This window comes from Anser cygnoides, chromosome 3 (genome assembly GCF_040182565.1).
Source record: "Anser cygnoides isolate HZ-2024a breed goose chromosome 3, Taihu_goose_T2T_genome, whole genome shotgun sequence".
In the NCBI taxonomy this organism is placed as follows: domain Eukaryota; kingdom Metazoa; phylum Chordata; class Aves; order Anseriformes; family Anatidae; genus Anser; species Anser cygnoides.
In genome coordinates this window covers 14648775-14667459 of record NC_089875.1, presented here as the reverse complement: position 1 = coordinate 14667459, position 18685 = coordinate 14648775, and the positions used below count along the sequence as shown (strand labels likewise).

Here is an 18685-nt window from a genome sequence, read left to right as displayed (position 1 = left end):
AGCTACACGCTCCTACACAGCACTGCCTCTCACCTTCCCCACACACACCCCACTTTCACCCCTTCCCTATTTGTGCAGGCTGTGCATGCTTCTATGACATACCAAGGAGATTAGTAGAGAAACCATCCATACCAACTAATGATAACTAATTGTTCCCCTTAATTGTTCTGTTTCCATCACGCAGGAAAATAATTGCAGAGCGCTGGGACTTCGGGGTTTACATGAGACATGCAGCTTCCATACACCAAGCACTAATTCTTCCACTTCTTCAGTTGTCATGCGGTTTTCTGGCAGCAACTCATTTCCTGTGAGCTACTGTTTCAAGAAAAGCAATAAAGTAAAACAGCAATTTGGACTACGGGATGACACATCACCATCTCAAACTCTTTTGTCTTTCTTCTTGACAGACTAAAATAAGCTGGAGAAGCAAAAACAAGTCCAAATAAATGAATGAAACCCCAGACCCTTAAAGGAATGGAAGGTCAGACACGTATGATACAAAGCCAACGCATCCCATAGAGAAAGATTACTTTTAATGACAATTCGAATACAGAGATCACTGGAGAAACTTATTTTGGTCAAGGATAATAAATGTGTTTAAAGCATGATTATAAAAAAAAATGAAATGCTTAACATTAATCTGTACAACACATCATCTCTGGAAAGATTGCTTTTCCTTCCCTAAAATTAAGAAAACCACGGTCTGTGCCTCCAGTGGGGGAAAAGGCACCACAGTCGTGTTTCACTGGTAGGTTTGAGTGCGAGAACAAAGTAAGCACCAGATGGACAGGCATGGCTAGGGTACATCACAACTAGACTCTGCCACAACAGTCGCACTGTTGAGACGGACTATTTCGCTGGCAGGAATTATTTCTCTTTTTGAAAGTTTTCATTTGTCCTTTGCGTCAAATTGCAACAGGTAAAACTGACTCTGAAACTGTTTTGACAAAGTTACAATTGCAATCTGGCAAATTATCCCCACATTAATCATGGATGCACAAAGGCTTAGAGGAGTCCAACAGTTCTGCTTTTCAAAAATGAATCAGCTACCCCCAAGAGTGTCCCTTGATCCCTCTGTAAAGCATTCCGTATATCATTACCTTCTTAGAGTGATTAGTGAGCATCAACTCAAAAGGCAGCAGGGCTGAATTCCTTTGCAAGTGACTTCTTTCTCCTGTCATTTCAAGAACTGAGCACATCAGTGCCAGCTCTGCAGGCTGAGCCCCTCCCTGAACCACAAGCCTAAGGGGTGGTGCAGCTGCATGGGAAGCAGAAAGCACTGTCAACATGCAGCCGTGCTGATGTTCATAACGTCCAGGGAATAACAAAAATACAAAACTTGACTCAGACTTTGCACTGAAGATGCAACGGCTGCAGTTTGAGGTCATGGAGAAAAAGAATGAGGGTGGGTTCTCAGGCTGGAAAATTTCATCCGTTTGGCAAAACTTTCCACGAATAGCCTACCCAGCACAATAGTTGCAGCACAATAGTTTTCCTTTTCTAGGGAATACCAGTTCCAAGTCCTGCCTAGCTCTGTCTCTACCAGCCTCAGGGTGCTATTAGATGAACTGAGCCCTGGCTGTTAGCTCCAAGAGCTGATGCAGGTATACTCCCAAAAGAGCAGTTTTACCAGGAGAGGTCGGGGGCTGAGGCTGCCCAGGAGCTGTGTCCACTGCAGCACACCATGTGAGCAGCGTGACAGCACCACGTGTTCTCTCTGAACATCCGAGGGGACCTCAGAGCAGATGGCATCCCAAGGACCATGGCTCAGCAGAAAAAAAATCACAAGAAACAGAGCGGCCATCGTGGTGTGGGATGGCACTCTACGTGGCACTCTACTCTAGCACATGCCATTGACGTGATTTTAGCAAAAAGTACTTGTGAGGCTTCAGAGGTTCACAGTGTGAGGCCTGTTTGTAATTACAGTCCACACCATCACTGGTATGCCTGTGGATTTACTGAGAGGCTGCAGCCACAGTCAGTTCGTAACCTCCCTGACAGCTGTGGTCCCTAAGCACATGCAAGTTGAGACAGCAGGGTTGCAGGTGGGGGAGCGCACCCATCTCCCCTTTTCCCTGAGCAGATGGATTGGATGACGTCTCAGTGCACCAAAGCACATTGTTCCTCACATAGCTAGTTTTTGTGAGACAGTTCAGATGAATTAAACCACATCTGTGACCACTGGGTCATGCCTTAGCATGGAAATTTCAGGTTACCAGGACAAGTAAATAGATTCTATATCCATAATATAGAAAATGCTTTCTTGAGTAGAAATAAAGCTTGCAATCTTGTTCAAAGATCATTTTTCTCTCTTCACACTGTATTTCAGACTGTGTGGAGACAACTTGTTTAAACAAGGGAGTCTACTTTTTCTATCAAAAGCATTAACTACTGTCTGCTTCCCACTTGAAAAATCACTTAAGGAAGAGGGCGTTTTCTTTTGCAATGGCAGTAGAGGATATATGTAGTGGCTGTCCCCTAAAACATTAACATCCTGTCAACTTCAGCAAACATTCTGATCCTCATCTTCCCACAAAGTCCACAGGGTATCTACTTACCTTAAGCAAAAATGGATTGCAGTTAGAAAGATGGGGATTTTAACAAAGCACAATCTTCCCTACTCTGCATTATCCAGTCCCTAGAGACATTTAAAATAGATTAAAAAAAAAAAAAAAGAGCAAATGCAGCTAGTGTACTCAAGAGGAACTTTGGGATCTAAGACAACACATCTGTCTGAGAACATATCCTACTGCAAGCAGTTTGCTTCCCCATTTGGCACCAGAACCTCTGCTGGCCAAAAAACTCACCGCTCCTTTCCCAGTCCTACAGGACCACCTAGCCATTTCCTTTTCCTGCCTCCAGTTAGGTGCACAGACTGTCTGTACACAATCCCACCTGAAAAGGTAATGCTGCTCCAGTCAAATTCAGTAATAAGTCACTCCTGCAGAACTGTGGCAAAAATTGTCTCTTCTACCAATTGCTCAGAGGGTTGGCAGGTCAAAACACGCAGCTCCATGAAACTAAGCAGATTATCATATGAGAAAGACAGGCAGGACTGCAAGTCTTGACAGAAGAACCTGTGTGCTGGAACGGTAGTTCATAATAAAACACAGAACTCAGAAATAAAACACTGAATGTATTAGTTGCATTTTTGAAAGCATCTGAAAGACAAACACTATTGCTTCCCGTTATTCTGAGGTTACTGGTCTAGTATATCACCATCTCTTTCCAAAAAGCATCTAAGAGGCACTTCCTTCTCCTTGTACTTTGTGGATAGTGCCGTTCATATGTACCAACCTGGCAGTTAACTCTCTGGAAGATCAGCACAGCAGCATGTGGAAGGGGCATACATGATAGAGCACAAGCTAAAGTGATAAGTGATTAAGACAACTTCTGACAGGAGAATCAACCTACTGGGTGCCTGCCTTTGTTGGGGGCAAACCAGGTTACAGGCCTTTTGGGAGCAGACTAAAATAACCATTCCTTGGCCAGAAACCACGGAGTTCAGCAAGTCACAATGAACCTTTCAGCACATCTCTCTCAGCTTCAAACCTCTCTCGAACACTTCAGGATTTTATTTCCCAATGCTCCTCTAGCAAACAGAAATGTAAACGTAGTCCCCATTTCAGAGTGACTTCAAAAAACAAAGGCAACTACACAAATCATCATCACCAATGAGGAAGAGGACAGTTACTTCAAAATCCCCGTTGGTGATCTCAGTCTCTCAAGGCGGAGTAAAAACACTTGGGACCAGACCCCCTCCTACACAACTGGCAGCGTACTGAGGACTTTCAGGGAGCCCAGGAATAGGCTTTGTGGCTCAGTTTTGTAGCTGGAAGTGCTACTGCTGGACTGCCTAGGTGTGACATGAAGGGACACATGCTCACCATCTCAGGCAAGTCCTGGAAATGTAGTGGAATGAACAAGTCATTATGAGGAAAGCCAAAGGAGGTATGAGAACATGAGAGAATTATCAGATTAGCCATGTCCTTCTCATTTCTCTAATAACACGTGAAATATCTAGTAAAATACCCAGCATTGCTGAAAAGGCACCACAGTTGCAGTTAAATACAACTACTTGAACTTGGATATCCAAGCTCAAGGAAAAATAGGAGGAGTGTATTCCAGGGCTGCTCTTAAAAAAGCAAAAGTATCATATAAAAACACTTCCCTGTACAGTGGCATTAAAATGAGGAACATTAACAACTTCGTCTTGCTTCAGCTAGTATTATTTTCATCATAGCTACTGGAAACCACCAATGGCTGCTCTACATCAGCCCTAAAAGCAGTAGAAGGAAGTTCCCTGATGGTGCAAGACTGCAGAACATTCCTGGCTCTGGGCATCTCCAAACACTTTGCAGAGAGGAAAATATTGTTCCTCTATAACAGAAATGAGTTTTGCAGAATACACCAAGAGAGAACCATGTTGTTTGCCTGGTTATTCGAGACCCTCCACATTTCCAGAGGGGAGAGATTCCAAAGCTGCCTGCTATGAAGAACTCTTCTCTTTTTTGTATTTCTGGTAAGCATCCAGTATCTCTGTGACAACACTTGGATCATCAAGTGTGGTGATATCTCCCATGTTACTTGACTGCTCATTGACTACTTTCCTCAGCAGTCTTCTCATGATCTTCCCAGATCGGGTTTTAGGAAGACGTTTCACCACCTGCAGAGAAGAGAAAGACACACCTATATCAGAACCTAGGTCTTGCTGGAAATCAAAAGGAAATCTGGCTGAACAATCCTAAGCCTGTCACTACCCCATGGCTACAGCTCCTTTGAGACTCCTGGGAACTACTAAACCATTGAGCACATTAGTTTTTGTCCAAGGAAAGGAATGTTGCTAGCATCGATCCCTTCTGCTATAAAATGTATTCTTATCTCAGTGGACTTTGTTCTTCATTTGCTCATTGCTGTGTAACTCCAGGGTGGGTGCTGCAGGAGACACAGATATTTGGAGACTCAGGCCCTGAATAAGCTGTTAACTGCTGAACTAGAAAGTTAGTTATGCTTGAAAACTCAGGCACTGATGACGACACAAATATCAGCACATTACCAAAACAGACAGTCATAACCTCACTTACAGGCTGGGAACATAAAAACACACAATACTGCATGCCAGCCACAGGGTCTCCCACTCCAGTGGTAACTCCCGTCTGCTGATGCTGCCTGATCATAAGTCAGCCTACACAGCTTCCTTCATAACCAGACGTGTCAAATACCTTTGCTATGCTTCCTGCAAAGGACTTAACAGTAGATGCCTGCTCCTGTTGCATTTTATTACCTGTATCTTGGCATCCGTCTTCCCAGCGCGTGCCTAAAACAGAGCCCCTCAAAGAAGTGGTCTGGTCACTGCCTCCAAGCAGAGAGTGAAATGATGCAGACAGGCCCTGGGGGGGCACCTTTATGCACTCCCTCCAACCACACAACAGGAGCGGCTGAAAGGTGAGCAGGCTTGAAACAGAGCCCTAAGTTCAGCAGTGCCCTCAGGGCCAGGCTGAATAGCTGTCAGAATCATGCAGAAGAAACAGCCACTGCTTTGGGGTCGATGATAATTATCAATGCAAAACAACTGTTCAGTAGAAAGTGTCACTCTGCCCGTTGGTGACAATTGAGGTTGTGGCCTTTTTCTACAGTTTGGTGGGATTTTATCCCTCTAATGGAAGGTATCCCTGCCCATGGCAGGGGGGCTGGAACTAGATGATCCCAGTTACAGTCCCAGTTAGTCTCCCACTTACCAGAATGTGGTCAGGCACAGCATACTTTGCTATCTTGGTAGCTACTATGGTTTTGAGCTCTTCTTTGACATGGTCTATATCAGCTGCCTGCTCCCTTAGAACTATGAAAGCAAAGGCACCTGGAAGAAAAATGAGCAAAATGAAATGAAATATGAATACTTCGCAATAGATTCTGGCTGGCAAAACTACCAAGAGCACAAACGCTCCTTTGAATGCCAAGGTAGGCTTCAGATCAGTCCTAGGTGCAACCTAGGGACTGACAAAAAAGACATTGATCCTTTTTACAAAAGCAGTCAAGACTCCAGCCCCCAAAACTATGGCCCGGCCTTGTCTTAGTGTCCACTCACCAGACTGGTCTGAGTGACAATGACAACACAGATGACCAAAGTGTCACTGGGATCTAAAGCTGGCCAACACGAATCAGCTGTTGCCATTCTCTTCAAAGGACTTCTCTGAACACAATCCTTTCTGATGAAGCTCTACTCCATATGTAAACGATATGTGTGAAAACAGCTAAGGCAACAATACCTGAAACCAGCAGTTATTAATAACATGCAGTTATTTTCACGCCTGCCGTTGCCTCTTAGGGCTGTACTGCCAGTCAGCCTAAGGGCAACTGGCTCATGTTCCCTAGACATCACTTAGCACAGAGCTGAGGTTAGAAATTAAGTAGTGTATAAATGTGTCATGTCAAGATGCTGCTTTTCACATACCTTCTCCTTTGATTTCGTGTGGATACCCAATCACAGCCGTCTCAGGGACCTCAGGATGATCAGCCTTCACAAAAAGTAAAACAAACATACTCAGAGAATAACAACTGCTTCAAGCCCTGCAGCATTTGTGCCAGCTGCTCTTGCTTATCTGCAGTATCTTGCCATCCCTCTGAGCTATTTCTCACTCTCCCTTGGCAGATTCTGTTGTACGCACAATAGGAAAGGTGGATTCCACCTTCCCACTGCATGGTTGGCTGGTGGCCACAGCCATACATTTGCATACACACACACACACGCGCGCAAAAACTGGGAGAGGAACTAGATCCTATTTCCATGATCAGAAATCCACGCAGACAAAAAATTTACACAGGAGAAAGTAGAATCCTGTGTGCCATGTAAACACAGGTCAGGTTTATCAAATATTATATTTAAGTGCTGTCTGAAGGCAAGGAACATAATACAGAAATAAATATCCAGGTCAAGCTTGGAAGATAAATGCTTTGAGTACTTTTTCTTTTCAATTCCCTGAGCTAATACTACTTTCTCTTAAAATGACATGCTATCTTTGCAGCTGACATGAATCAAGGCTGCTTCAACACTGCTGAATTCTCAGCCATACGCAGATAGCTCAGATGTGCATGAACCACAGATTTGGGAAGGAAAGGTTAGGTGTTAGCAGAAGGGAAGAAGTGAACAGGAGAGCCAATCCGTTATGGAGACACCACCAGCATCCAAAACTACAACTGCAACAGAACAATGCCACTGAGAGAAAACAGCTCTGACAATTAAGCTGCAAGGACTACTCATGCTGTGCCTCCTCTCTCACTTCCTCTTATTAAGGAGACCACAAATGGGGACCGATTCCTCTTTCACATTTGCTATTCATTATGCATCAGGCTGTATGTAAGCAGAGTCAGAGGTTCAAAGGCAATACTGCCACCTCACACAAATCAGACCCTGCATTTGTTTAAACTCTTTTGGCTTCTTTCAAGGGCTACCCTGCCTCACAGGTACGTGCTGTTATGGGACCTCTACCTGGCCGGAGCTTACCATTGCATCTTCTATCTCTGCCGTCCCAAGCCTGTGTCCACTGATGTTAATGACATCATCCATGCGCCCTGTTATCTGGTAGTAGCCTTCCTTGGTCCTGTAAGCACCATCCCCAGTGAAATAGTAACCTACCAGAAAGACACGGTTAATTAGCAACAAGAAGCGTGACAGCCTGTTGTTTTGGGCTCTGATGCAGAGCAGACTGTGCTCTAGGACAGTGAGCAAGGTGGGGTGGATCAGGCAGTTTGCAGGGACTCCTACGCTTATAGCTGAGTGACCAGCCTCACGTCATTTCCCACCTCCCTCTGCCATCCCCAACCTTTGGCTGCTCTCTCTGGGCTCTGCTGGCTCCTAGAAAGCACCTGGACAGCACCAAGACAACAGAGCTCATCTCTCTGCCAGGACAGGCAGAATCATTGTAGGCAATCAGCAGCAAGCAGTGGCTCACGTCCCTGAAGTAAAACTGAGCCCAGCAACACAACATAGCGACGCTCTGCTGGATTTACAAAACCAAGGCGGGTTCTCAGCTCTCCCTCGGCTTTACACGCCTACAGATGCACAGCAACTGAGCAGTCAGGCCTAATGCATACAGCCCTAACATAAAAGCATTTCACATGACATCTGCCATCATGCCATAGGCTGCTGGTTAAATTGAGGGCTGCTGCTAGCTACACCTCAGTGTTCCTGGGAAACTACCGCTGATCACCTGAAAGTGAACAGTTCTGTTACATTTTGTATGTGAGAATGCTGCCAGTATTTTTAATCACTTATATTGGGTCTGATGCAAAGACATTTTCCCTTCCTGCCTAACAAAAACTTAGATCCCAGATAACGGTTCCTTTCCAACACATGACCATGACAGAAACACTGCCACCAGGTTAGCTGGAAAAAAAAAAAAAAAATATATATATATATATATATATATATAAAATATAAAAAATAAAAATAAAAAACAAGATAGGCATAGAGTTTGGACAGTCTAAAATTTGTGGTGGAGAATGAAAAAGACCCAGTGGTTCCAAGAAACTGCAGTGTCACTGAAGACACAACTAGTTACAAAGGTTGTATTGGCTCTTCACCAAAGCCACGTCCACAACTGATTGTTCTGCGGTGCTTCTGCACAGCAGCAAGCAGCTAGTGATGTCATTTCTGAAGTTAGCTTTCGCCAGGACCCACTGTTGTCCAGTTCATGGACTTTCAGTCATGTTTCCTGCCTTTCCAAATCAATTATCTATTGATAGAAGCTGTCAACATATGTGAAGTATCACCAGGATTTCAGACGTAGACATGCAATAAATAACAAGGGAATATGGGCTTGTTCAATTTCCTTCATTCTTATTTTCCACCCCGTTTTGCACAACTTGCAGGATAGTCTCCCTGATTCTTCTCTACCTTGTTTCAGTTGCTCCTCTGAGTGAAGACAGTGGTCTTCTCCAATCCCCCACAAAGTGTTTTCCCTGCCACTTCTAGTTACTTGCCAGATACAACTTGACCATGTTTAAAAAAGGACAAATGTAACAGCCTGTGACAGCCAGGGTGAGATTGAGCGATGCAGGAGGTACTTTCCCATCCTACATGCTTATTTCCAAATGAGATAAAAATGGCCCCAAAGAAAGGGAAGCCTGAATTTTTAATCTAGGCACTAACTTCTTCTACATTCCTTTTTGATACTTAACAAGGTCAACACCATCTAGGACCCTTACTATATGCTTGCAAAATGTGATACACCAAATTCCAGCAACCCTCAAGATTTAGCTGGTAGAGAAATATTACAAAATGCTGCTGAAAATATTCAGCATGCTTATACTGTAGTGCAAACTGCATTCCCTTGGCACTCTCCTTACCTGGATATGCTTTGAAATAGGTATCAACAAATCGCTGGTGATCTCCGTAGATTGTTCTTGCCATGCCAGGCCATGGCTGGGCAATGCAGAGCGCACCAGACACATCATTGCCTTTTACAACCTTTCCCTGCAGATTCAAGCAAAGGAACGATGATCAGGAGAGCAAAACAGGAATAATAAGTGCCTTTGAGTCATTGATATGTCATGAATCACCCTGTTGTTCAGTACAGACTGCCAGCGGAAGGCCACACAAGGAGAAAATGAATCCACTAGCAGAACTACTGCACACAATCTCTGTCATGCCTTCCTCACCCCTTGAAGCCAGCAGAAAACACGATTTTAAGTCTAAAAGAAAAGTGAGGCCTGTGATTCCCCAGAGGACAAGGCTGGAAAAGATAACAGCAAAGATGTGCCAGGCAGCCAAAGGAAGCGTGGGATGGGCCTAGCAGGGAAGTGCCTGGACTCCTGCCTTCCACTTTCATTTTTATTAACTGCCACATTCCCCTGTTAGGCTGTATATGAAGGAGATTACATCCTTTACTGAGCACTGGAGCACAGATGGGGATTGCTCAGCACACCTTCACAGACCAGCATCATTTCTCTCACAGACAGGCACAGCTGCAGGGCCTCATGCCTTACATTTCCCTTGGAAAACTGTCAGTCCCACTGCCTGCTCCAGTCTTGCTACATCACTAGATGCTGCACGCGCTGTTCCAACCATTCAGCTCCCTGGTTTCCAGCAGCTGTGTGACTTCTGACTGCTCTAATAAACTGAGGCAGCAGATCTTAATCAGAAGCACTGTAAGACCATGGAAGTGGAGCTGAAAATGCAGACACCCCAAATCTGCAGACAGCTTGGAATGCCCAGTTGGAAATCTGCATGGACATTTGAGGTATAGTCCAATATATAAATTGCCCTTCTATTTTAATGGAAGAACGAACATCCTCCCAGATCCTGTTCCTCTTCCATCAGAAAGGTGATTAAGGAAGAAACAAGCAGTAACTTCTTTTTTGGGCACCCGGCACAGCGTCTACTCACATTCTCATCCATCAGCACGGGGAAAATCCCAAAGAAGGGTCTCATGGCCATAGCTGGAATGATCTCAGCTTTCTCCTCTGAAGGCCGTGGGGCAATGCAGATGCCACCGGTTTCTGAAAGAATGATGAAAAATAAAATATTTGGGATCCATCCAGTGCTGGATGAAAGCAAACGTCAGCTTTTCTTTGTTAAAGGGAATACAGAAGCCACCTTGCAAGTAAAATCCACTGAGGAGAACCTATGCAACTCCAAGTAGCATAGCTATCAGAAAGCTGCACAGACTTGATAAACCAAGAGTTCTTCACAAATACAAGAAAGGCTCGAACACAGAAAGGAGTCTGGCAAGCCAGGATGTCACCACCACCACCAAGGCCTATTCTGTCTGCAAGGCATACTCCAGCAGGTGGAGAGCTGCAGGCAGGCCCCACCATTGCTGAGCTCAGATCAAAAGCTGCTCTTGCTCCCTCTTTGGGTGGTTCCTTGTTCAGTGCTGGCTGGATAAATGACGTGCCCTCTGCGTATGCTGGTGACAAACCAGACCACGGTCAAGCAGCCTCAGGGGAAGAGCGGTGGCTCCCCACACCACAGAGCATCAAAACCACTGACATCCAGCTCAGCTCTTCGCAGGCTCAGAGAAGAGCACTGCAAGGGCTACAGCACTGCCTCTGCACCAGGCCTGTGGACCCTGCAGTGGCAGACACAACGTATGTGTTCAACACCCTTCCCGTGGTCCCAGCCGTGGCAAATCCATCAGGCACAATGCAATGCCCATTGATTCAGTCCACGTGCTCTCCTCCCAGAATCTGGCCCTAAAGTCGGCTCACGTATAAAGCCATTCCTCCAGCTACCAACCAGCAATGAATACAGGGAGCTCTAATGCTTACATCCACCCGTGCAGGTTTTTCCTCGCATTAACAGTGCTGCTTGGCAGCAGGGGCAGTACTCATCAGCCCCATTTCCTAGCCCAGTAGTGATTTTACAGGGAAAGTGTACACATGGCAGAGGATTTATTTCCCTGTGCTTTTTTTACAGCTGTCTAAGGTTAGTATAAAAAGCATTTCAGGAGTCTGAATTACTGTTATTACAGGGTATGAGAATAACCCATCCCTCACAGGCAGGTTGAGATTATCTTCCATTCAAAATTGAACCTTTTAATCATCCTTTTTCATTCCTGCTGGGATGAGCATTAAATCAGATTCCAACCTTAATAAGATCTATTCTAAAAGTAATTCAAAAACCACAAGAGAGAAACAAAAACACAGGAACATTAGGCTTTAAAAAATATAGCTCTAGAAATAAAGATATGTTCTGCCACTCTGAGAGTGCTGTGGTCCAGTATCTTTGCTGAGGTTGTGGAAACTGAAACCAGGGTTTGGAAAGGCTGAATGTGACCCTGAATTTGTATCCAGTTACCTTGACGTGGCTATGAGGAAGGGTCTCTTTGAGGAACCCCATGCTTCAGACCTGCAGAAAGTAGTTTCAGATGTGGCTTACGTGTAAAATTATTTCAAATTTCATTGATGGATCTGCATCCACATCACATGCTTCTGTCCATTGTGAAAGGGTCACCTTGATTTTTTTCAAATTTGAAAAAAGAAAAAAGAACCCTAGGCATGTGCTGTTCTGTATTTGCACAGACAAAATCTGTGTCAGAGGAGGGAACCAGATTACAATGATGGTTGATTTTCCTAAGTCAGTATTCATTCTGAAGATAGCACTGCGAGATATGTTTCAACATGTGTTTTGCCACACCCTATACAACCTGAAACCAGCTGCACATAAAGCAGTAAAGTCACACTTCAGAGGCAGCTGTGTGGTGATAAGGGTGCTTTAAAAATTATTTGAATGGCAAAGACCTGTCTTAAACTGGTTAAAAAGTACAGATTTAGCAACTGACAGACAGATGGCAGCTAGAAAGGCTTCTAGACTCTGTCCTGCTTTCTGAACTCTGTCTTCTCAGAGGCAGAGCTGACAAGTTAAAAGCTGTGCTTCCATGTTACCTGTTCCAATCCTGTCATAGTGCAAAGCCACCCAGACCTTAAAAAAGAACAGCAGAGTCTGAGCAGGGCAGGCGATGCACTGAAACAGGTTCCCTTCTGTGGGCAAATCACCTCCAGCAGCAGGGTGCAGCACACACTGCCTGTTACCTTCTTCTTTGTGACAAACTGGACCAACTGTCTGACTGCTCCAGGAAGGAATCCAGCTCTGAAACACCAACCCAGTCTAAACCATTGCAACACGATGCCAATGTAAGAATCCAACAACAGAAGCTTCCAGGACCTACCCAGAGATGCCTCTCAAAAACAGATTTTGTTCACAGCTGCATACAACAGCTGTACTTTATGTATATATATAACAGCAAAAATACCTAATGTCACTGTGAATAACTACACCTGAAACTCTATTACTTATTATTTGACTCTATTACTGTCAATCACAGCACTTCCTAATATTTTAACACTGAGAGCCATAGAAATTTTCTTTCTCTCCCATCTGCACATACCACGCTACTTAAATTGCCTCTCGCAATTGCTATCTCACTCATTTGCTCATCCAAAGGCATTCAAGTGGATCCTTAAATCACCATTTGTTCATCTTTATGCCTACCAGGCTTTATTAGCTGGCAACACGCCACTGCTTTGGAGAGCAATGTACCATAGAGGACACTGCATACAACAGTATAATTAACAAGCTACACCGAAATTTGTCTAGGAGAAGTGACACTGCAGGATCACAACCAGCATCCATCAAACCGTTTCTGTGATCTCTTTCCACACTCCCTTTATATTTGTATAGTGTATGTAGTGTTCCCATGATTAATTTGGCTTCCTCTTTATTGGAAGCATCAATCTCATGTGGAGAAAGATTGATTCTACTTTCTAACAAAATCAATTTCATGAATATTTATCATTATATTATGCTTCCAGGAGCTGGTAACTGTTTGCAGGCAAAACTATGCTTCGTTCAAGGTACGAACCAAGCACTCTGCATTTACAGACTGTCCAGCAAATATTCTTTGACCTCTCACCTGACAGTTGTTGCTTCAAAAACCCAGGAGAAATACAGCTTCGCTTAAGATCTAACCCTGGATTTAAGGGACAAAGGAAACCTACCACACTACACGCATCAGTGACTGAAGACAAGCTAAAACCAAAAATGCTGGGGCAAAAAAGATTCTCCTCATCTCCATCACTGTGCAGGAATCAACTGCTTCTCTGTGGTGTTTCATTTCAAAGTAGTGAGGCAGAAAGCATGTAGCACCTAGACAGTCACGTTTTCTTCTGCTCAGCGTGTGAGAACCCAGATGGATTAAGGTATTAGTAACTGAAGTACTGAGCAGATAACATTGCTGCTCTGTTTTATTTCAAATCTGAAAATAAAAAGAGTCTGCAAGTCTGATCTGGATTAAATGGAACTTGGTTGGGTGCCAGAAGCTAACTCATCACATTGAGACTGGCCACAGGGATCCTGAATAGGGAGTCTGGTAGCAGGAATAAAGGTGGAGTCATGAGCAGTTTGACTAGAAAGGGAATGAATATTCTGCTCAGCAGCAGCTAGAAATTCAAGAGTAAGTAAGGCTTTTTTTCAACAGAGGCAGAAAGCCAGCAGCTGTGCTGTCTTTTAAATCCATGGTGAACTGTGTGGCTCACAGCTTGAGAGGGATATATTTCCATCAAGATTTAGATGGAGCATTCAAGACACCTTTTGCAGCTCTTGAATGTTGGTGTCCAGAAGAGAGGAGTGGCTGCTGCTGGGGCTGCGAAGGCGCTGCAGGACTCCTTCAAATGCAGGTCCCACCAGGCAGCACAGCCTCAGCCAAAGCAACTACAGCATACTCTCCTTCAGCCCTGGGAGGGGCTGCTCCCAGTGTCCATGCACAGCCAGCAAGCCCCAGCTGATTCCTTCCCAATCACCCAGAACAGCTGCAGTAGGTGCCTTTCACTACACGGTTTAGCTTTCCATCCTCCTCTAACCTTTTCCAGGCAAGGAAACAAAACACACCTTAGTACGGTCTGTGGCTATATGGTGCTATAAATGTCCTTTCATGATAAGGCCATATCAAGGTCACTACGGTTCAATAAATAACTGGAAATCAGATTTCTAATTCTAGCTGCCTACTCCCAGCTTTGCCTAGAAATTCAATCTCTGCTTTCTGTTTCTCAAACCAATTGAGATTTTCCAGCTTTCAAAATATCAAAGAACATTTAGAGAGGAAAAGGACAAAAAAATTACGAAACAAAACAAAAAACATTGCTATTGCTTTTAGATGCTGTTATACTGCTATTATGTGCTGAAACTCCCCAGTGACTTTCCAGATCTGAAAAAAATGCCAGATTTTTTTTTTTTTTGACAGATTCATTGGGTTGAATCTAAACGTATAAATTCTTCTCTATCCACCACCGCCTCCCTATCAACCATCAGGGCCCTGTGCACTCCCCAAGGATGCCTTTTACCTGTCTGCCACCATGTGTCCACGAGGGTGCAGCGCCCTTCTCCCACCACGTGGTAGAACCACTGCCACGCTTCGTTGTTGATGGGCTCTCCCACTAGATCCAAAATAAAAAAAAGGAAGTAGCCTGAGACTCAAGGGGTTGCAGGCAGTTTGTTCTCCCTTTTGGTGCACAACATGGTGATTGCATGAGTAAGTAGAATGCTTACGGCTTTCTTGCTGAGATGTGCAAAGGACTACAATGCATTTATGTAACTGAAGACTTACTTTTTCCAGAAAGACCAAAAGGCAAGCAGTAAATATCACAGAAAGTAATTAATTAATGCAGGTCATGTATAAGAACCTCTAGAATTCTAAATAATGCAGTGAAATGCTGCTTGGGCTATCTAAGCCCGTAAAGTTAATTTACCATTGAATAAACCTTTTCAGGAAAGAATACAATCCTACAAAATAAGCTAGGAAATGTGCAACTACATTAAGGTTCAACGTGCCTCATTTCAATTTGTTTCTCCTTCTTCTAAGACAATATCTGAAAAGCCAGACGGGGAGCCTGCTTTATCAACTATTTTTACCACATCCCATCTGGTCAGCCAAGCCCCTCTAGTATTTTCACCCTCATCAGCTAGAACCCCGTATCTTTTTCAGAGGAAGATTTTATGCCCCCTACCTGATCCCAGGGTCTTCAGGGATGATCTATCGTATTTCTTCACCCACTTGTCTCCGTAATTCAGCAGTAAGCGTATAGCTGTAGGTGCTCCATAAAACTGATTAATTTTCAACCTTTGTACCACTTCCCAGTAACGACCTGCAAGGTCATAAACATATTGCCACTGACATTCCACCACAAAAGCTCAGCTTGAAGGTTAATAGTCAAAGCTAAAGCTGTGATTACTGTGAGCACAGAGCAAAACCAATGGCAACATTTCTTATTTTTCCACACTGGATGCATAGACATTCCCAAACATTACAGATACACATTCCAAAGAAATTGAGCTTACCTTCCCTGAGCAGGCAGGTCACACTGGATAGGTGTGTAACCTCCTTTTGCCTTGTCAAACTGCAGGTCTAGCCAAACCTTTACCCACCACTTCCTCACCTGGGTCAGGGTACACTGGAGTGCTTTCGAACAGCACGGTGGTGCCTCCATTGCAGAGTGGTCCATAGACAACATAGCTATGTCCTGTGATCCAGCCAATGTCAGCCACGCAGCCGAAGACATCGCCTTGTTGGTAGTCAAACACATACTGCAAAGATAAATAAATGTAAGGCCAGCTGGCTTCCTGTTGGCAGGTGCAAAAAGCTTAAGGGTAAGGTGTTGGATGGGATGCATCCAAGTGGGAGCAAGAGAGCTCACAAGGTGAGTGGAGCCAGTCACACGGGACACAGTAAAACAAAGGGCAGTCCAAGGTGAGGAAGCAAGTCAGAGCAATCAAGCCTTCCAAGTTTCTTAACTCCTTCTGCAAACATCAAGGCACATGGCTGTACCAGGAGCCTACAACCAAAACCCAGAGCTGTGAATACCCGCAGTTGCTTACCCCAAACAGTCCACATGGTAGAGCTGATGCTGAACTGCAGGGAAGCTGCAGGTCTCAGAGGCTTAGACCCCTCATGAATATGAACAGGTTTCCATAAGAATGCTGGAGAAATTGATATGTGCCCACGAAAGATTTTCTGAGAAATGTTCTCAGCTGCTTGGCTTCTCTATCAGTGTATTGCTTTCCAGATGCGCCCCTCTCCCTGCTCATCAAATTCAAATAAAAATCTTGGAGAACTCATTATCTCATCTTGCTTTTGGAAAATGCTTCCCTCTGTAAATCTAATTCCTTTACCACATGGTGAAGAGGTCCTGACTCATAAGGCAGAGTCAGTTTTATTTTTAAATCAAAGAAAGTGGATCAGAACTCAAAAAAAAAAAAAAAAAGACACCATAATAACAAAACCCATGAATGTGCAACAAGAACATCACACGAGTGTGCAAAGATCACAGAGGCCACACAGGTCATCTGATCCCTCTGTCTAGGAGAGCTAATTCTCACCTTAACTATGTTAGTACCTTTCCCTGTCAGGCCCTACAGTACCTCTAAAGGGACTGCAGCTGCATACAACGCCTCCCTGCACCAGTGTGCAGGATCTACCATCTGGACTAAGAAAGAAATAGATGCTTTGGCAATTACAGATTGGCAGATCCTCTCAGCAGTAAAAGAAAAAAGGTGAGTACCCTACTGCAAAATACTGGAGTAATATCCACCTTAGCAATGCCAGTGAGGTACCTACCGGACTCTCCTCAGCTGCACCTTTAGTACCTGACTTCAAAGATGCAGACTTCAATGTCTGCTAATTTGGGCCTAAAACACCAATAGTTTAAATTCAGGAGTAGAAGTACTACGGAGTTCCTGTTCTTTCACAGCTCTAGGCTCTGGTTCTCACAGTATTCTATTCCTCAGCAACAAATCCTGAAGATTACTTACATGTTCTCAGAATTTTTCAATTTGGTTACGCCCAATAAACCACTGAGGCAGCAAACGCAGAACACAATAACCCCCACCAGTCAAAGTCCCTATCATTAATACTGTCAGAAGGTAAATGAACCTCTTCCAGGTGATATGTCTGAATTACCTTGTGCGTGAGAGCAGAATACAGCAGATATCCAGCCTGGGTGTGAACAATTCCTTTGGGTTTTCCTGTGCTGCCTGAGGTATACAGCATGAAAAGCATGTCTTCACTGTCCATGCTCTCTGGAGTGCATACAGAAGCTGCCTTGGCTATCTCCTAAGAAAAAAAATGGGTGATGATGACAGAAAGATTTTAGTTATATGGAGCTAATCGATACTGCATATACTCCATCTGTAAGCATGTCAGCAGGGCCAAGAGACGAGCACCACCATTGCTCTTTCCCCTCACAAACATGCATGGATGTATCATAGGTTACACTTGCTCACCTTGTGGAAAGGCTCCTGTGGGCACAAAGCACCTAGCCTCTCAACCAATAGCTCTGCCAGAAGTCAAGGGGAATTGGCCAGACAAAATAATATCACAGGAAAAAAAAAAGTTAGGCAATAGCTTGCATCTCAAGCCTTTGCAAGCTGCTGGTAGAAAACCAAAGTTTGACTGTAAACATGAACCACACTTAGTAGCACCAGCAAGGCTCAATACTGTTGGGGATCTTTTCTTCTTTCCTAAAATTGTAGTGTTATAGTTAAACTGTGTGTTCACCTCTCTTCTCCAGCCCCAGCAGAGGCTGGCTGTCCTGTCCATTCGATCCTGAAATTCTAATTGCTTCTGCCCAGGAAGACAGTGCTTTACCCTCCTGCCTCTGTTGTTCTTACACACCATCATTTGGCCAGGTGGGTGAGAACCTAGATCCTCTCTTCACCTGTAGTGTCAGAACCACTGGAGGGAAGGATGCAATGTCCTACTAGTCCAGAGCAAATGTTTGGCTAAGCTTGCATGTTCAGTCCATCAGAGGAAGGGGAAATAATGTGCCTGTAGCAGTACTGCCTGCAGAAGGCCAACATCCAAAACACGGCACAGCAGTAAGTACGCATAATGCTCACGCCCCAGGCAAAGAACTTACACAGGATGGTGCTTCTCGTCACCATTTAGATCCTGCAAACAAGTGCATCCGGACCAGCTCCCAGTCCTGACTCATGTGCTTGATCCAGACAGAACATAAGTTGTAGCTAAGGTCTGGCACAGAGCCGTACTGTGAAAAACAACAGAACTAGGGACTCTGAGACATCTTCAAACCAAAACAGACAGTGAAACTTCAGACATGAAGCCTGAATGCCTACTGTATGCTTGGTCAGTTCTGCTTCTGAGCTTTCTACTTACCCTCCCCATCTGAAGAGACT

The 18685-nt window shown here is 44.4% G+C and overlaps 1 protein-coding gene across 2 annotated transcripts in view; it reads right to left on the bottom strand.

Annotated features, from left to right (window-relative positions):
• Nucleotides 1–511: 511 nt before the first annotated feature.
• The window catches only part of ACSS1 (acyl-CoA synthetase short chain family member 1), a 38987-nt gene continuing 20813 nt past the window's right edge, over nucleotides 512–18685 (bottom strand). For both annotated transcript variants that reach the window (XM_048079023.2, XM_013194922.3), the window contains 10 exons: nucleotides 17451–17603; nucleotides 15931–16078; nucleotides 15502–15639; nucleotides 14839–14931; nucleotides 10385–10497; nucleotides 9346–9472; nucleotides 7502–7629; nucleotides 6452–6515; nucleotides 5739–5857; nucleotides 512–4666 (listed from right to left, as the gene is read on the bottom strand). In XM_048079023.2, coding sequence (XP_047934980.2) covers nucleotides 4490–4666; nucleotides 5739–5857; nucleotides 6452–6515; nucleotides 7502–7629; nucleotides 9346–9472; nucleotides 10385–10497; nucleotides 14839–14931; nucleotides 15502–15639; nucleotides 15931–16078; nucleotides 17451–17603 — 1260 coding nt within the window. In that variant the 3' untranslated portion in view covers nucleotides 512–4489. The remainder of the gene's footprint in view (nucleotides 4667–5738; nucleotides 5858–6451; nucleotides 6516–7501; nucleotides 7630–9345; nucleotides 9473–10384; nucleotides 10498–14838; nucleotides 14932–15501; nucleotides 15640–15930; nucleotides 16079–17450; nucleotides 17604–18685) is intronic.